The sequence below is a fragment of the Aphelocoma coerulescens genome, chromosome 1 (assembly GCF_041296385.1).
Source record: "Aphelocoma coerulescens isolate FSJ_1873_10779 chromosome 1, UR_Acoe_1.0, whole genome shotgun sequence".
Taxonomy (NCBI): Eukaryota; Metazoa; Chordata; class Aves; order Passeriformes; family Corvidae; genus Aphelocoma; species Aphelocoma coerulescens.
Window position 1 is genome coordinate 91,082,049 of NC_091013.1, and position 19,747 is coordinate 91,101,795.

The following is a 19,747-nucleotide window of genomic DNA, read 5'->3' on the forward strand; positions in this document are numbered from 1 at the left end:
CTGCAGTATGCAGGCAACAGTTATGCAAGTCTGGCCCCTAAAATTAAATTAGAGCTGCTCAAATATTATGGGAAGGAAAGGTATAATAATGTGTACTAGTCTGATGGTTAATGCAATCAGGGATTTTGGGAAGGAAGCTCTTAATCACTTTTGCATATTACCAGCGTAGGCTGTTCCTCTGCCTTTCTTTGTTCTATTGTTTAGAAAATTTCAGAATTTCAAGGGACAGGGCTGTTGGTCCCCTCTAGTCCATGTGCTAACCAAAAACATTCTTACAATGTTTTACTGGTTTATTTTTAGGTATAACTATGGTAACCTGGGCTTCTGGTTTCTCTGGTCTCTTGTTATCCTGATTGTGGCTGCAGTCTTGTTCGCGTACACCTCACTGTTACTGGTAAGTAATGCTCTTGTAAGCTGACCTTGAAAGCTAAGTGTAGGAATGGCTTTAATGTCTCAGACCAAAGCTCAGTCTAGTCCTCCATATGATCCTTAGACAGTGAATGCCTGGAGAAGATCTGGAACACAATGAGTGTTTACAGTACTTTTTCCCCATATCCACCTGCAAATGACCAGTTTCAGCTCAGGGGTCTCTGAGCCAGATGTTTCTGTGATTTCTTTCAATGATGTCCCTTTGATAAATGTGTACAATTCCTCCTTGAACCCAAGGAAAGCTGAGCCAGCAGTGGCTGGATTTAGATTTGGAGGGAAATGAAGATTGTTTCTTTGGCAGCAGGGAAATACGGGGCTCTGAGTCAGGTAACAGTGGTGATACGTCATCACAGCTGAGTTACTCTTCTAATCCTGGATAAAAAGGTTTATTAGAGGAAGGAGAATCAAACTTTATCACTTGACTCACTCTGCTTTGCTGGAGGATGTTCTCCAGGTAGAGGCTATAGATGTGGTCACAAAATGCTGCTGAAGTTTATGCTGAAAGAGGTTCCTGGAATCCTCACTTTTCCACGTCCTGTGAAAGTTTTTCTAGAGTTCTAATCTGATGTCTGCTTTAGTTAGGGAAACATACCAAACCCAAACTTCTCCTAAAATTTCTACTTACTCATCCTTTTCCTTGGTTCTTTCCTTCATAAGAAAGCTCTCAAATTAAACAGATTTGCATCTGTGTTTCCACCTTCTGCATCCAGAGCTATAGGCCAAGAATTCACTTTGACTCCAGGCACTGGAGTCCACATCAGTCTTGTGCCTGCTTCGACTTTCATTTTGAAATGCCAGGTGCTGAAGGTGAGGTTATGGCTTTGTCTCACCTCTGTGACCAAGACAACCAGCTTTTATCTTCCATTCCTGCTGTTCTTCCCCATTCCCTGACGTGTCATCATACAGTCAGTCTGTAAATTGCTCATGACAGGGAATCTCTTTTGGCTTTGTCCATGCGGTACCTAACATAATTGGTTTCTGGGGCCCTTTCTTCCCGATGAAGTACAAATAAATAGTACTTTTATTCTAGTGCTACCAATAAAAACCCCAAAGTGATAAATAGGACAGGTGCTTGGTCATGCCTACAGCAATCAAGAGCATTGTAAGAGATGTGGACTGACTGAGGTCTGAATGGGACAAACAACAATAATTAATTACAAGGATTTTGTAACACCGTGGTGGCTCTAGGGCTCATGGACTATTATTCAGCAAAGCCTACCTGGCTTTCCCAGGGGCCATGGAGTAGTGTGGGTAGTTTGGTGGTTACACTGCTACCTGGGGCAACTCAGAGCTGCCAGAGATGCCCATATGACATGGATACATCTGAGATGGTGCCTCAGCAGGCTGTGGATCTGGAGTCAATCTCAGGATCAGACTACTTCACCACAGCCTGTACTAGAAATTGGCTTTACAGGATTTCCTGGGCTTAAGGAGCCTGAAAACCTCTGGGGCTGCTATATCAGTTCAGTCATGCTCTGTCTGGATCCAAACATCAGCCAGTGTCCAAGCAGTGGACTTTCTTAGAGTATTTTCAGGTTTTTGTCAGCATGAATGTGATGATTGCAAACTGACAGGGCAGGTGATGGGCAAAGTAAAGCCAGAAAGGAAGATGGAGGATATGAGGTGAAATTGGTGTCCTACATGGTGTAGTTCAGTCCTGGTCTCACTCTTTATTACGTATCTACATCCTCCTCTTCCTCTCATGCTTCTCAGTTCTGTCTAACGAGGCTAACAACATTTGCCTTCCTCAGAAGGGTGAGCATGGATAAACCTGAAAGAATGCAAGTTGTCTGGATGGTATCAGACAACAGAAGAAACACTTCAGAGGTTCCTCCACCCTGGGAACAGCCCCTGCAGTGAAGGTCCATTTGCTCCTTGCTTTTATGAAGCTGTTAAGTGACCCAACGAAAGCTGTTGGGTGTTTCTGAGGACACTTGTCCTGCTTGATTGCATCACCATGCCACTGTGTCCTATGTGGCAAGACTGCTGCATGCATCCATGCTGAGCAGTGGGTGCTGGGGGCACGAGGCTGCTACTTAAATGTTATTAGGTCTTGAGGGAAAGGGGAACAAGGAAAGTTATCACTGCCACCACTTATGCTCCCTCTATCTCAAAACATGAAGGGTATTGTAACAACTGTGGCTGGGCAAAGCTCATTGTAGCAGGGCTCTTTCAGAGAAGGACTCTACCCGGAATTCACCCCTCCACTGCTGTTTGCAGTGCTTCCCTTTCACTGAAGGCTTTGATGGACCACCCAGCAAAACACTGTGAGCCCCACGGGCTGGTAAGTTTAACTCAGCCCTTCCACATCTAAATACATCTCTCAGTGTGGGTACTGTATGACCAGGTGGTTTTCAGACAACTGATGGCCAAATAGGTTTCTGCCATGATAAATTACATCCCAAATTCTGGTTGAATGGCATTGGATGGAGAGTATCACCCCATGTGTTGCAAGAAGGACTGGAGACCTTCACGTAGGTGATGTTTTCTGGTGGTGTTTTGCATGAACATCATGTTGGAAAACTGAGCACCCTGATGCCCTTGTTAGAGCAGAAAGATTTTGTATAAACTGGTGGCTGGTCTGGTTTTGCTTGTGAGCACCATACTCTCTTTCTTAATGATGGCACCCAACTGGAACCTGCAAGCCTGCTTCCATGACCTTATTGTGACCCCCTGAAGCATACAGTCTTCTGCCCACCAGCCACAAGTGGCCGAAGAAAATGCTGCACAAGAAAGCACTAGCTGTCTGGACAAAGATGCTCTCCATCCACACGCATCATTGTCATTTTTTCACACAATCAATTTCAATTAATTCAATTGTTCAATCAGTCCCCAAGACAATTTTCTCATCCCCATTAGGGCTAAAAGGTTAAGCTGAGGGGTCTAATTACAGAGCTGTTCATGCTCAGTGGAGAAGAAAAATCTTTTCTTGTGTAGTCTTTCACACCCCAGCAGAAAACATTTGCCTCTCTGCAGTTCAACCATGTTTGTTCTGAGGGTTGTGAGGAGGAGACTTGTGACTGTGCAAAGTAAAGAGGTTCAGAAGCATTGTGACCTCTTCATTCATAAATGGAAGGACTCAAAATAGTACATTGATGCTGAAATCCAAAACGTGACCTCAAAACTCCATCCCTAAGAGACTGGAGTACCAGACAAGTTCTGAGTTTCTTGCCATAAAGTGAATGAATATAAGGACCTGAATCCAGCTGTTGAGAACATCTAAGTGAGCAGATGTTTCAGGTGAGCCGAGTGTCTAAGTCCCTGCCTGCATGCCCTTGTAGTGTAGATTCAGAGCTTGCCCACACCTCACCAGAAGTATTGAGATGATTACAAGGTTGTTCCCATGCTGAAGCAGAGTGGAGTTAAGCACCTGCTGCCCACCCTTTGCAGCATAACCTTGTGGTCAATGCAGCCATTCAGAAAGAGGGGGACAAAGGTGCAATCCTCCTTGCAGCGAACCCATCTCTCTTACCACTGAGAAGCATCCCTTAATCACCACTTTGCAGGTAGGTGGTGGAGGGCAGACACTTCCACACCTAATTTTAAAGAAGAGAAGAATGCAAGTGTTGGAGGCTGTGAGATTCTGGGAGATGATGGGATTGGCAAGAAGGACCTTGACTCTAACCTTGGCAGTATTAGTCAGAAACATACTGGTCACCTAAGCCCTCATGCCTCTGTACTTATATTAGACAATCCCAGAAAGTGTGTAGAAGCAATTTGGAGTAGACAGGCCAGTGAGAACACATGAGGGAACATCATAAAACTCTATCAGTGGAGATTATGTTAAAAATTAGGAGAAGGTTTTTCACCCAGAGGACTGTTGGGCACTGGAACAGGCTCCCCAGGGAAGTAGTTACAGGATGAAGTCTACCTGAGTGCCCTGAGTTCAAGAAGTATTTGGACTATCCTCTCAGGAACATGGTGTGATTCTTGGTGTGATTTTGTGCAGGGCCAGCAGATAGACTTGGATGATCCTTGTGGGTCCCTTCTGGCTCAGAATATTCTAAATGTTTGGCTTTACTGTACACAAGGACCAGGTCTTTGTGTAACAAAGACTTGCAGCAAAGGAGCAGAGTAGCTTTTTTCTCTCATTCTTTCACCCTGAAATAGCTTATTTAAATGGGGCCGATTTAAGGTCTTCAGCAGTAGTTCAGTTCTCTCTCAACTGCTCCCAGTTACTCATCCTGTACTGGGTGCATTTATTCCATTAAAGGAAGCCAACATGTCAAGAAGCACTTTTATTCACTGCTGAGCTTATCACAGAATCATAAAATGGTTTGTGTTTGAAGAGACCTTCAAGATTATCTAATTCCAGCCCCTCTGTCATGGACAGGAACATCTACCACTAGACCATGTTGCTCAAAGCCCCATCCAACCTGGCCTTATATCTTGCTTCAAATCAGCATGATCCTGGAAAGAGGGAGTTTTTGTGGATGGATAGGAAACAACTTACATTCACTTGCAGTTGTGTTTCAGGACAGAAGACCCTCCTCCCCCAAATCTATATGTCCTATTTTCATACAATCCCCCTGTGCTGCCGTCTGGAGGGACTTGCAGCATAAATTATCCTCTTCAGTGGATGTCTACTAACAGATACTTTTCTCTAAGCCCTGATACCTGGTGATACTGGGCCCAAAATTATCCTTTACAGTAGTTGGGAAGTTTCCCCAGGCATTTAGACTCCTGAGCATAGACTTGTGCATTTTCACAGCAGCAAAGTGCTTCTTTGGGTGAAATTCATCTCCAGACCCACTGGTTACTTAGGTGTGCAGCTATGTGAAGAAACTCTGCATGAGGGCCATGGACTGACTTGCCTCATTCTCAACTTCTTGGTGTTCAAAGCATCTTGGGTTGTCCTCTGTCCTGGCTGGCATTTGCAGCATGCCTTACAAGAACCCTCCCCAAGGGCTCCAACTTGCCATCAAGTGGACAGAACATGCCAACCACCAAAAATTTGAGTCATTTAATCCCCAAGACACTTTTCTCTGGTCTGAGATGTGCCTGTCTCGTGCATTCTCTGTGGTTAATGTGGAAGAATTGCCTTTTCTGCTGTCTGCTCCATACTTTTGTGCTGCTCTGAGGCATTTTTTATTCCCTAACTTCTCTCCCATGGTTGATACCTCTCTAATCACAATAAATGCATAGAAAATAGTCAAGTTTTGTGCTGTATTGTTTTATACAATAATAATTTACTCTGGCCATCATTCCTCTTTCAGAGTCTCTCATCACAAAAAGTCATTGAAAGCAAGTACCCCAAAGTGCCCAATTATCTGTTACCCAGGAAAAAGTCTTTGATCCTGAAGGGCAGTCTTGACATGTGCTTGGCCATTTCAGAAGCATTTTTACTGTAGCAATAAACTTTTCTCTCCATACGCCTGTCCTGCAAACATTGACATTGTGCAGGAAGATCTAGTGTAAAGTAACTTCCCAATGCAAAAATAATTCCAGAAGTGCCTCACTGACACACATCACCAGCTTCCACCAGGATCCATACAATCTCTTCTTGATTTCCCAGGTCCTCGCGATGTGTTTGCTTGCAGAAGGTCAGCAGCTGTACCTGCACTGGAGTCACAAGGTGGGGAGAGTCAGGGCTTTCTGGTAACTCTAATCTATGCTTTAAATTAATTGAGTCTGTGGTGTTTCTTTGCACAGAAAACCTCCTAGACTATGGGAGAGAAGGAAGAGAGGGAAGAGGTTAATCTTATGAGATCGAGATACCATGAAAATGATATCTCCACCTGAGCTGATCACTCAAACTCTTTTTGCACTCAGTGGAGGGAAATGAATCCTCTGAGGATGCAATTCATCCAGCTGGTCATAGACATCTAAATTAAGATGAGATGAATCACACTCAAAGAACCATTTTTCCCCACTGAGGTGCCTGCAGTGACTCATTCAGGTGAAGATATCTATATTTGACACATCTACATATGGTAACATGAAGTCAAAAGCAAAGTTCTCCTGAGAAGCACTGCATGATTTTCTGGAGCAGACCCCAACAACAGTGCAAAAAGTGTCTGCTCTCTCTGCAGGAGAGAAATATGGCTTTTCCAGGGCATCCTGGTGGTTTATGCCTTTTGGTCTTTGGATGGTTCCCTGGGAGTGTTCAAGGCCAGGCTGGATGGGGCCCTGAGCAATCTGATCTACTGTGTGGCATCCCTGCCCATGACAGGGGGGCTGGAACTAGATTATCTTTAAAGTCCCTTTGAACCCAAACTGTTCTATGGTTCTTAATTCTATCCTATGGTATGGGAAATGCCTTTCGGAGTTTTGAAGATACAGAAATAAATTACTGGGGACTTGCTGCTGTAAAATTATGTTTTAGAATCATCTTCCTTAAGTAATTTTTGAGGCTGTGTGAGGCATTTAAAAAATGTTCCTCTATCCATGCAGTTTCGGGTAGGATGCAATGCAATTGCAAAGGCTGCAGTTGGAGGGAATAGCTGAGCATGCAGATGCTTGATCCTGTGTTTCTTCATTTAAGGAATGGAAATGGAGAGATCTTTACAACTGAAAAATGGGTTCCACGAGAACCAGAAAGCTGTAGAACAATTTGTAAAAAAGCAACCAACCAACCAAATTTAAAAAAAAAGAATAATAATAAAAAAGAGGCATTCTTGGGTGCAAGGGATTAGGGATAGATTATTAAGGCATTGATCTGTAGAAGATCCCCTGAAGAATGGGTAGGGCCTTAGTGCAATTGCTACTTGCCTTTAGTTGTCAGCAGATAGATGATACACCAAGAAGAACCTGCCATTACTGCAGCGATGGTACCAAACCAAACAAGAAGCTGAAGAATTGACTGAGATACTGCCTCACCTTCTAGGTTAAAAAGTGAACTCTGATCTCTTAATTATGGGAGGGTTTGTTACCGCTGAAGCCTGTTACAAAGCAGCTCATAGAACAAGGAAGTTGTGGTGTTGTCCCTTTTGGGTGGAATTTGTCACTTCTGAGTTTAGAAGTGATGAATTCCATCTGCAGGTTAGGGATTTAGTGTAAGCTGGTCACCTAGGCTCCATCTATAGCAACAGGGAGAAATGAATATTCCATCACAATGCAAGCAGGAATGGATCACCTCTGAAATTCCTCTTTCTCCACTGATTACAGGGAGAATCCTGAGAGCTGACTTAGTTGAGTACCCAGCTCCCGAAATCAGTCCTGCCATACTGACAGCATTGTTGATTTGGTTTTAGTCCCGTTGGATCTCTCCATCTTTGAACTGGCGTAGTCAGTCTCATGCGTCTGAAACAATTTATCGAGCTGCTTAAATTAGCCTGTGACTCAGATGGATGGCATACCCTGTGCAAAAATGGCCAAGCTGATTTATGTCTTCTCTGTGTCCCCAGATTGGTACTTTTCTCGTCCTGGGCTTCACTATCTCATCCCTCTTTGCATTATCTATACTCTGGCGAGATCACCGGAAAACTGTCCGCCTGTCCTTCCAGGTAAGAGGGGTTAGGACGTCTATTTGAAAGAGCAGCTTGTTTATAGAAGTATTTTGTGACAACTGGCAGAAGATATTCTGTATGGTGTGTGTTTTTCACATGGTTTTTGTTAGCAGGGTACGTTCTGAGTAAACTTTTATTATGACCTAACATTTCCTCTTGGGGGAAAGGAAGCCAAGGCCCGAGGTTGAGTTTCAAGCTATGTCATGTAACATGTCTCAGTTTGGAAAGATATAGAAAGTTACAGCCTTTTTTTTCTCTCCCAAAAATCTAGGTGTACTGTTAAATTTCATCTGTCCAGGGCAGGTAAATCAGACCCCTTAGGCTGGGAGGTTTGCTGGAGCAAGAACTTTCTCCCTCATCCCTCATCCCAATCTGCTGGTACAGCACAGTTCCAGTCTTTTGTGACTCAGAAGAGCTTAATCTCCTGAGGGCAAGAGAGCAACGAGTTTTTGGGGAGCAGGTGGAGAATGCTGGTGTCAGGTGGGACAAAATGCTGGATGCAGGAGATCAGAGTTCATGGTTGCTGGCCTCCTCAACTCTCACCAGATCTGAAGGTGGAGGCAAGAGCTGTCCAGTGCTGTTCAGTGTCTGAGCATCCAGGTCCCCAGTTGTATTGGGCAGGAAGAAGTATGTAGCCTTTGACTACACAGCTGCTTTGCAGGATCCAAACCACTCTACAGTTCCATGATTCTACCCTATTTGGGTCTATTAGCTCTCTCCCATGTGGCTTAGTGCTTGTGAAGGCTGGGAGAGCAATGCAAGTGGACTGGCAGAGGAATCGAAGATGTGGTGTTTGTAGGATGTGGTTAATTGCACTTTCCTGTTCTACAGTTTGCTAACCACTGGGTTATGCACTGGCAAAGGTAATGAGAAAACATCAGCTTCTCTTCCCCCTGACAGACACTAGGGGATGTGGATGAGGAGAAGGAGACACAAGAGCCTTTGGGTTCCCCACAGGTGCTGTTTATTTCAGGTATCCATGCCCTTTGGGATGGCCTCCCATTGCTGTTCCCAAAGGACATGAATCTCTTGTAGATGCTGCGTCCATTAGCCTTGCAGATCTACCTCAGGTATTATGGACATCTCAGATGGCACCTCTGCTTGCACAACTGGATCCTGCTTCTGGTTGGGAGATGTTGGTGTCGAGTGTCTGGGGCAGAGAGTGTCACATCCACCAACATCTCCCAGTGACTGCTGCTTTCTTCAACCCTTCCATCTTAGAGGCTCCAGCATCAGGACTAAGGCTTGCTTCTGGATAGTTGGGGTTTTTCCTAGCACATACCTTAATAACATTCAGTTCTAGCTGGAGTATTTGCCACAGGGCTCTGGTGAGCATGAGAAGATGATGGACTGGTTTCTAGCTCAGATTTGCCTAGTTTGGGGAAAAACGTATCAAACCAGCAACCGTTCAGGGTCTGTATTTCTGCTTGGTTTCCAACTTTATTCATGCATTCATGAGAAGCATGGAAGTGATTCTTGTCTTATAATCTTCTTGTTTAATCTTTAAGATTAAAGAAATCAAATCTATTGACTTAAAACCTAAGGCATCATTATCTGTCCAGCAATATTATCTAATATATCTGCTTCTCTTACACCACTGTATTAAATTTCATACCACAGCTAGTAAATATCACATTTTATCACTCAGGTGTGTTGACATCAGTTTAATGATTTAACTGCAGTGTGGTGTGGTGTGGAGAAAGCTATCTCCTGGATGGGATTGGAGTGGTTTATATTGGGTTAAACTGGAAGATGCTCACAGATTATGGCATATCAGTAGTGGCAGTCATGTCTTCATGGAGGAGGGTAGTTGTGTCCCCTTCAGCTGGCTTAGGAAAAATTAAAGAAGTGAGGAGCACTCCTCAGGCTGGGGCCCACTCCTCCCTGGCCTGGCCTCTCCTCTGAGTCCTGAGGTGTTTGGTGGATCCAACACATTGAGGGAGAGTGGTTAACTGCTGGTATCTGCAGCAGGAGCCCATCCAGGGGTAAGGGCTCTAGCTCTGATGGGGATTGTTTCCATCTGTCTCCACAGTTCATCCTTTGACTAAAATCCTTTTTTCTGCCTGCCAGGTCACAGCTCCTTATCTCCACATAGGGGCAATTGCCATCATGGTCCTTCTGTCCTGGCCTGTGGCTCTTCATGCCATCAGAGCAGATAAGAAAGGTATGGCAGCTCTGGTTCCTGCTCTCTGTATGATAAAAGATATATATCAGTATGGGAAAAGAGGCATGCAGGAACCCTTTCCTCTCACACTTGCACTCCAGCTGGAGGAGACTTTCAAATTCTGCATATCCCAAGGAAATGAGTGGGGCTGGGACTTGGGCTGTGCACTGCCCTGTTTCTGTCCCAATGTATTACTGGTTTGTATGTTATCTTGCACTGTTTTTCCCTATACTGAGGCAGTGATCTGTGTTGAGATGGTGGAGACTAGCAGAAGCACCCATGTTCTGAGTCATGAGTGAAAATTTGTTTAGCCCTCTGCAGGAGAAAGCAGCCAGTGGCAGCTCCCTTGGCTGATTTTTCCTTCTGTATAGAGAAGGGATCTCCAGTCCAGTCAGACAAACCACTTCAGCCTAATGTATCTCAGGAGAAGCCAGATGAGATAGGGAAAAGAGATTTTTGATCAGTTCCTAGTGTTATCTCATGGGAAGTTCCTGCCTACCTTGAGGAAGAATGACCCAGTGTTGTAAGGACAAAGCCAGATGCCAGGAACAACTGCAGAAAAGCCTGACTGGGAGTGACTGTTTTTCTCTGATTGTCTCTCCATACAGCCAAAATTATCTACCTGACACCCACCTTCAGATACTGGTTTGCAATAAAAATCACAGACTGAATGGACTGGTGAAAGCATTTTTTTTTCCCTGTCCAAGACTTTTGTTGTTGAACTGCAGCTGGAGAGGTTGGGGGAGAATATGCAGGCACCCTAGATATTACACACCACCATGCCTGAGGTACTCCTAGCTTAGTACATCCTTCAGAGCCACTGGCACAGAGGGATGGTGGTACCCATTCAAGAAAGAGGTGTTGTTGCATAGGTGCTCATTTCTCAGAAGAACTCTTTTGGTCCCTGAGGTGAAGGATGCCCAGGGCTCTTGGGCAATGTGTCAACAAAGTCCAGAGAAGACTGTAGGTAATGAGTTGGCAAGTTTCTGAGGTGCAATATCCATGCTCTCAGTCCATAGGATTCTCTAGGTCACACACAGAAGGGCACTAACAACAATTTGAATGAACCAGAGAAGTATTCACAGTAAGGAAATGCAACACAGTTGAAGGAGAGGTACCTACTCTTCTTCACTGTTAATGAAACTTCAAAATGGTGCTTGTTCTTACCTGAGAAAGAAAAAATTAGCATCCTTCTGTTGAGGATTGTTTTTCTACAGATGGAGATTTCATTGCACCATGTCTAAAGCAAAAAGAAATAAAGCCGTATCTTGCTGCAAGGCATAGTGAGATGTAATTAAAACATAAAACCTGCAGCCCTGACTAAGCCTGCATCTTTGCTTTGACCAACTTGTTTTCCTGCATTGCACTGTTTGGAGAGAAAGTGAAAATTAGGGGAAGAAGGGATGGAAAAAGGGATTGGACAAAGCCCAAAAGCTACTTAGCTGGAGGACTGTATTAGAAGTTAAGCAGCAAGGCAGATTGGTACATTACAACGTGGATTAACTCTAGCCTTCCTCCTTCAAATTCTTTCAGTTATTCAGGTGGTAATTGTTGGTCCATACCTGGCTATCCTTCTCTTTCTTTTCTTGATACCTCTGGGGATGTACTCTCCTTGCATCAGAGAGAAGGGAACACTTGGACCAAAGCCAGCCCTCATTGGACACCGTGGAGCACCAATGGTAGGTCTGAAGAAGTTATTTTATGTCATTTCTTCATCCTTTGTCTTACTACTTTCATCATCTTCTTCTGTTGTTCTTTTGTTTGGTTTTTTTTCCCATGAAATCTGTTGAGGGTGGGAGACATTTCTGGTCATTGGGACTGCATGCCGAAGGCATTACTGCATGGGTTTGCTTACAAGGAAAACACTGTTCCTGAGGGACAAGACCAGGTTGGAGGGGGCCCTGAGCAACCTGGTCTAGTGAAAGGTGTCTCTGCCCTGACAGGGGGATTGGAACAGGGTGATCTTCAAGGTCCCTTCCAACCCAAACCATTCTATGATTCTGTTATTCTTCTACAAGATGGGTTTGGCCAAAGTGGAAGAAAATAAACAGTAGATTTTAACATTATAATGATGCTCCCTTAATAAAAAACAGAGATGTTACAAAGTGGCAGAAAGTATTTACAGAGTCCTCCAGAGAGTGTTTAAAAATGATCTGCTCATCTGCTTTTTTTTTTCAGCTGGCGCCAGAAAACACTGAGATGTCATTTCTGAAGACAATTGAGCATGGTGGGGATGGTCTTGAAACAGATGTCACCATAAGGTGAGGGCAAAGCATCACATCTCACAGAATATACGCTGCTTCTTCTAAGAGCTTGTAGTGGTTTGGTCCAAAATACTCACCACTCACTACAGAAACATGTATTTGGAGAGATGCAGCTCCAGGCAATTAGGCTTTACTGATGCCTGGGACAGGGTCCCTCAGCTGTCATGGGATGGCAGGGGCTGTAGGGCATGGTTGTTCTCAGGCACGTCAATAAGCTGCAGCTATTGATTTAACAATCATTATTTCTGCAGGGTGTTTTAAATGCTTGGCAGAGTATAGAGACAAGTCCCTGCTCTAGTCTGACTTCCAGATCACAGGGTTATATCAGGTCTACAAACCAACAGAAAATCGTGTTCAGATTTGTGACAGCACTGCCCTAATTATTAGATCTTTAACTGCCTTTGGTGAACCCATTGCCATGAAATGCTAACATTCTGTGCAGGATGAGCCTGTTTCCAGGCACTGAATGAGAAAAACACTAATATTTAGATGTTCTACTCGACTAGACCTTTCTATAAAAGAAAATTTTGCATTTCCATCACTGTCCATTCAGAATTCAGTACTCTGAAAACCACAGAAACACTTTGATGTCAGCAAAAAAGAGATTTCAACCATAAGTTACTAACCATTTTTGGGGGGAGTTGGCAGGCAAAAAAGTCTCCTCCTTCATGTTGCCCCTAGGGAAACTGAGGCACAGATGAGCATGACTTCTGTGAGATCTCCTAGAAGTATTTAAGCTGGATATAACCTGATGTCTTGAGCCTCAGCATTCCTCCATATTGCACTCTCTGCACTGAGGGAGGCTATACTGCTGCGTTCACAGTGGCCCACATGTTCTTCTGACCTGGCATGAGTCTGCTCATGCTGTGAATGAACCTGTACCCCAGGTGACCTGAACTCTTGCTCTCTGGCAGCTATGATGGGGTTCCTTTCCTCATGCATGACGACACCTTGAGAAGGACAACTAACATCCATGAGGTCTACCCTAATGAGACTGGTAAAGCTGCTTCGTTATTCTCCTGGGATTCTCTGCAGAAATTGAATGCTGGAACATGGTTCCTTAAGGTAAATATCATAAAGAGCTAGAAGCATTGAAGATCAGTTGGATTGGACTCTAGGCAACCCGATCCAGTTGGACATGTCCCTTTTCATTGCAGGGGGGTTGGACTGGATGAGCTTTAAAGGTGTCTTCCAATCCAAACTTTTCTATGATCTCATGACTATCACCAACTAGATGTAGAAGAGACACCAGCTGCCTATTATTTAACAGCATCAGTGTTAGAAGAGGAACTGCTAGTTGAGCCAAAACTCCCAATAAGCCAGAGTAAATCCTTTAGTTTGGGTCTCTTTGCTTTGTCCAGTTTGCCTTTAGGCTAAGGAGACCCGTAACAATTGGCTGGTGGGTGTTCCTGTGTCACCTTATCATGGCAGCAGCAGAGCTTGTGGGCTGGGGGAAGAAGACAAGAGCTACTTGTGCAACATGCTGTTTATAATACTCAGAGCTAACAAGGTGGGACAGAGAAGCACAGCAGAGCTGGCTGTGAACTATGCAGTTTAGGTCCCAGAAGCAATGTCCTCACAGCCTGGGTTAGCTTCCCCGTTTCTTATGTAGAAGAAATAAGCAAAATAAAACATCCCCACCTGTTGAGGACTGACATCAAACATTTTCCCTCTTAGAGATACAGCTGACTCCCAGAGCAAACTGCCTGATTGATTTCCTTTTTTTTTTATATCTGTTTATTTCTAGAACAAACCATTTTTAGGGATGGGCTCGCTGTCAAAGGCAGATCAAAACCAGGCAATGAATCAGTCCATTTACACGCTAAGTGGTTTTTTGCGCCTCGCAGACAGTCACAATAAACTTGTGATATTTGATCTCTACCGCCCTCCAGAGAGACATCCTTACAGGAACTTGTGGATCCGCAAAATCCTGGACGTCATCCTCAAGGAGTCGAAGATTAAACGCCATCTGGTAGGGTGGCCTCACTCCATATCCCTTTTTCTTGCTCTCCTAACTGGGACTTTGGGGCATATTCTGCATGATTTCACCTGCATAAAATTGGCCCTTTGCATTTAACTTGATTTAAAAGGCATAATTTGGAGTATATTCCTACTATTAGTTCCTCAGAAGGTTCACAAGGGCGTAATCCTTCAGCAGCACAGGAAAAAGGCAGTGTATATACCAGCTGATGCCTTAGCCCCTAAACAGCACCCTTTCATAAATATAATAATTGTCAGTCTATTCCCTGATACTCATGCTTATTTTATACATTGCATTAAAATTCCTGGCTTAAATTAAAATAAATTGTAATATTGCCTTCCTGCCCCTGGCAATGGATGACTGCTAAACTCATAGGAATCAGGTTATGTACCCATTGATGTCTGGGGAGTTATGCTGATCTCTGTCTGCTGAAGATCTTTTCTTCCATGCTGGAAGAATGGTAGAACAGAATATTTGCGGTTGCCTTTTCCGTAGACCAAAGCTGTCTTTTCATTCATTTTCAACACTGCATCTTTTGTTGGGCTGTATGAAATGTACTCACTGATTTCCAGTGGGTAAGCAAGAAACAGTGGATACTTTTTTTCTTGATAAAAGTGACTTGCAAGTTTTAACCCTGCATCTGAATGTTCTTTGATTGTTGGGAGAAAGTCATTTGACAAGCTGGGTTAAGCCCCTCAAGACGTTATCTTTACTGTGTTTGTGTGAACAGTGGGGCATATAAGGGGCATGAATTCTGCTGCTGAGAATTCACTGGTTCTTCTTGTTGCCTGCAGGTTCTGTGGCTGCATAACAGCGTGAGATCCTTTGTTCAGTCTGTCGCTCCTGGGTTTCAGCACACGATGGGCAGAAAGGCACCAATAGAAGACCTATTAAAGCACAATATTGTCAAACTCAATCTGGTCTACACTGAAATGTCCAGTGAAGATATCCGGTAGGTTTGAGCTCCAAGTGTAATCTTTGGGGTGCATCTGGACTATGTTTGCCTCATGCATGGGACAATGTCTCCCTCCAGTGACCAGTTCCAGAGACTAGAATATTTTGGGAACAGGTCGTTCAGATCAAGTAGCCATCCCTGATGTACTTTAGGGGTGACAGACTGCAGTTCACTCCTCCTGTTGACTAAGAGGTGGCACGTGTAATTAAACCCTGCTGTCCTCAATTCCATATTTACCAGGATCTGAGGATCTTCTGCTAAGAACAACACAGGTGTATCCTGATTTCTTGTCTTTTCATTTGTGCCATCCTCAGTCCCACCAACACTGAATCATGGAGAATAAGCAACTATTTAACCTTCCATGGTTCTTCTGCAAACATCAGTGGGAGTGCATAATGCTGTGGTGAGAGACCATCACCCTCTTGTAGCCAGTGTTTTGGAGACATCATTTCTTGTCTGTTGTTACCAGTACTCTGTTGCATGTGACACAATGAAAATGTAATTTCTATGATGAAAGGCTCTACATTCATTGCAGGAGTTTCCAAAATGCTACTTGCACGTGGGAAAATAACCCAACAAACCACCGAAACCCCCCAAGCTTTACCTGTCTAGGTCTCCTCTTGTAAATAGGATTTTTTGCTCTTTCCAATGCACAAAACCATTGAAGTCTAGTTGAAATTAAAAAGAAAGGAAAAACTTCAATCCTTTGGACAAGAGTAATGTTCATGTTTTCTCAATTGTAATTGTCACAGGATGTAAAATCATAGAATCATAGAATCACAGAATGGTTTGGATTCAGCACCATCTAGTTCCAACCCCCCTGCCATGGGCAGGGAAGCTTCCACTAGACCTGGTTACTCAGAGCCCCATAGACTGGCCTTGAACACAACACTTCCAGGGATGAGGAGTCCACAACCTCTCTGGGCAACCTATACCAGTGTCTCAACCACCCTCACAATCCAGAATTTTTTCCTAATGTCTGATCTAAACCTTCCCTCCTCCAGTTTAAGGCCATTCCCCCTTGTCCTGTCACTCAATGCCCCTGTAAAAAGTCCCTCTCCAGCTCTCTTGTAGCCCCTCTCAGTACTGGAAAGTACTCTAAGGTTTCCTCAGAGCCTTCTTTTCTCTAGGCTGAAAGGCTATTAAAAGTCATAGGCAGATCCATTTGGGTAAACCTTGGACAGATCCTAAGTAGATATATAAATGCTGATACTGATGATACATTACCTTTATACAAAGAATGAACTTACTTCATATCAAGTTTCAATAACTCATAATAACTTGAGAAATGATGATTTGATGGAGCAACCATAACAAACTTGGGTGGTCAGCTTCGAAGATTAGCTCAGCTGGTCTAACCAACTCAGGTGCTCTAACCAACACCAGCGTTGTGGGTTCAATCCCCACATGAGCCATTAACTGAAGAGTTGGACTCTGTGGCCTTCTGGGTCCCTTCCAACTCAGGCTATTCTGTGATTCTGTGGTGGTTTTGAACACAATGTGGGGAGATTATAGAATAACATGAATTGTTTAGATTTAAGAGATCTCTAAAATCATCAAGGCCAACCATTATCCCAGCACTCCCTAACCCATCACTAAACCATGTCCCCAAGTGCCACATCCACATATTTTAAATACCTCCAGAGAGGATGATTTCAGCACTTCCCTGGGCAGCTGATTCCAAAGCTTGATAATCCTTTCCATTGAGTAAGTTTTCCTAATATCCAATTTAAACCTTCCCTGGTGAAGCTTGAGGCCATTTTTTCTTTTCTATTGCTTGTTACTTGAACAGCCTCCTTTACAAACATATTGTTACATTGATTAATATGGCAGAAGAATTAGAAAGGTTTTGACCTTTTGGGCATTTTATCTGCATTTGTTTCCAGCTGTTCAGCTATTCTGTATTGACCAATTGTTAATGATTAATTATTGGCTGGTTGGCTTTCCTTTATGTTCCTTATCTAGGTCGTAAAGTAAGCACTTCCTACAGAAGATTACAACCATTTCCCATGATCTTCCCGAATCTCCTTGAGTAAGCCCGAAGGAAGTACTAATCTCCTTGCTCAATGAAGGTTGTTGCCTTTTGGTCTTTTAAAGGAAATACGCCGAGGCAAACATCACCACCAACTTCTATGTGGTCAACGAGCCATGGCTCTATTCCCTGGCATGGTGCTCTGGGGCACACTCTGTGACCACCAATGCCGTCCACTTGCTGAAGGATCTCAGCGAGCCACTCTTCCTCATGGTAAGTGGAAGTCTTCTCTGTCTCAGGGGTGGGAAGTAGGGTTGGGATGTTCACGGTTACCTTTGGAGACTATGGGCCAGTTCACATATGGAGAAAGCATCCTTTAAGGATCCTTTGCATAAGAAGGACCTGAGTTGAAACCTGGCTTACTGGAACATCTAAGACACTACAGGTATTACCATACCCTTCTCTTTTCTCCTGGCTCAGGAAGAAGCACCCTACTTGTTAGGATTATCACCTCAGGCCTTGGGATCAGGGAAAACAAGTTATATTGAGACTTGTGCAGGAAGAAAGGAAGGACCTTTGAGGGAACAAGCTGATGCATGAGGATTTCCATTTCTAACCTTTTGAAGCACCTTACTGGTGTCAGATGTTTCTCTTTTCCCAGAGCATTCCACTGCCCTTGTCAAACTTGGTCTTGTTCTACAAGTCCAAGGGAAACAACCACAGAAATAAGCCTTCCTTCTGGGAGAAATTTTCACATAATTTCTCTATTTGTTATTCTGCCTTGGACAACCTGTAGTGCCAAGAAGCACCTGGGGCATTGGTTCCACCAGAGTCTCTGTAAGGACTTTAAGCAGTTGGCTTCACACTCTTGAATTAGATTTTACAATGCTCCCCTCCAGAGAACTGCAGTGTTTCAGTCCATCCTAAGTTTGGGTGGAGGTCCAGTCTAAGGATGAATCTTCAGATGCTCTTAGACTTAAAGCAGGAGCCACCCCAGGCTCTCTGTGGTGTTCAGTAAAGGGTAGTTTTTCCAGAGAAAATGAGATGCCACCAGTTAATGTTGTTATTGGGGTGAAGCAGAGAAGTGCAAGGCCTGCCTGTACACACAAGAGGTCTCTGTGGCATTCACTGTGGTAGGGTAAAATCTTCTATGGTAAAACAGACCCACTTTTATGAAGGAGAATGATTTGGCACCAACACAACGCAGTGGTAAGTGGCCACTTTGAAATGTCACCAAATGCTTTAAATACTCAAGGGATGTTACTGCAGATGCAAACCAGGCAGCTGAACAGCCATATTCAACAGGAAGAAAGAGCTTGAGTAACTTTTTTTGCAAATCTTGTGGTCCTTAGTGGTGGACACAGCCTCTGTTTTTCTCTTCCAGACTCCGCGGCAGTACAACATCATGTGGATCCTGACAGATCTGACCTCTGCATTCCTCATCTCACTCATCTTTGCTCTGCACTGGTAACTACCAAGTTGTTAATGGCCATTCTAACCTGATCTTTTGCTCCAGGTGGAGGGAAGGAGGGATGTGTTCAGGTGACCTGAAGGGTTAAAACTACACTTGAGAACATTAGCTTTCCCTTCTGGAAATGGAAGAAAGCCCCTAAAGTCCCCCCAAACCTCTCTGTTTCTCCCGCTTTCTCTCATTTTCCCTTTCCATTTTGGCAGCTCAGGCATTGTCTACCTTCAGGATTCAGTGGAGAACTGGTGGATTTATAATAGCAACATAAACCAATTATCAAAGCTGATGGGCTGAGAAAGGAAATTATTTTTCTATTATTACTATTTGACAATGTTTCATTGGACTGATTTGCTAGGAAAGCTCCCAATGTTAATATTAGAGCATCCCATTCTTTCTGCACATGCCAGAACCCCACAGGAAATCCATCGTCCCACACAAAAATGTCTGTGTCACAGACACCACATTTTTTTCCTTCCCCTCTGTCAAAGATTATTGGGAAATCTGGGGTTCATAGAACAGGCTCACCCCAGCTGGTCATGTTTGGCTGCTGGATGTTCTGCCCTGCCACAGCTGTATGAGGAACGTGCCTATGCTCTCATCCCAGTAGTGCCCAAAGAAAGCAGGATGTGCTGGGCTCAGCTCTTCAGATGGTTGTCTGTGGATGGGTGGGAGGATCAGAGCAGGCAGCCCAGGGGAGATTTTTTGCAGGGTGCTGGCAGTACAACTGTGCTGCCAGTGGCAGCAAGAGGAAAGTTTGGGAAGCCCCCGGGTGAGCACTCTGGCCTGCCATTTACTGTGACTTGCTTCGGCATAGGAAAAGGTTGGAGGGCTACTATTGCTCTGGGATGATGAAAAAATTAATTAGTAGCAGTTTGACAGTGATGAACTAGTAGCTGTACAGGCATTTTTGCTGGGCATCCAGGCTTTTCCCTTCCCAAGGCAAGGTTGCTCCTTCCCTTCCTTCCCCTCTTACTCTGCTCTGCTCTGCTCTCCTCTCCTCTCCTCAGGTCCTGCTTTCGTTTTGTTTTCAAGGCTGTAGGGTGGTGCATCACCACCACCATCAGAC

General features: G+C 44.2%; 1 protein-coding gene across 5 annotated transcripts in view; it reads left to right on the forward strand.

Annotated features, from left to right (window-relative positions):
• The window catches only part of GDPD4 (glycerophosphodiester phosphodiesterase domain containing 4), a 38,615-nt gene that overhangs the window by 16,344 nt on the left and 2,524 nt on the right, over positions 1-19,747 (forward strand). For 3 of the 5 annotated variants that reach the window (XM_069016820.1, XM_069016830.1, XM_069016843.1), the window contains 11 exons: positions 301-394; positions 5,945-6,004; positions 7,776-7,874; positions 9,948-10,041; positions 11,575-11,720; positions 12,220-12,302; positions 13,220-13,370; positions 14,053-14,277; positions 15,081-15,238; positions 17,339-17,486; positions 18,598-18,680. In XM_069016820.1, coding sequence (XP_068872921.1) covers positions 301-394; positions 5,945-6,004; positions 7,776-7,874; positions 9,948-10,041; positions 11,575-11,720; positions 12,220-12,302; positions 13,220-13,370; positions 14,053-14,277; positions 15,081-15,238; positions 17,339-17,486; positions 18,598-18,680 — 1,341 coding nt within the window. The other 2 variants (XM_069016851.1, XM_069016839.1) reach the window with 2 other exon arrangements.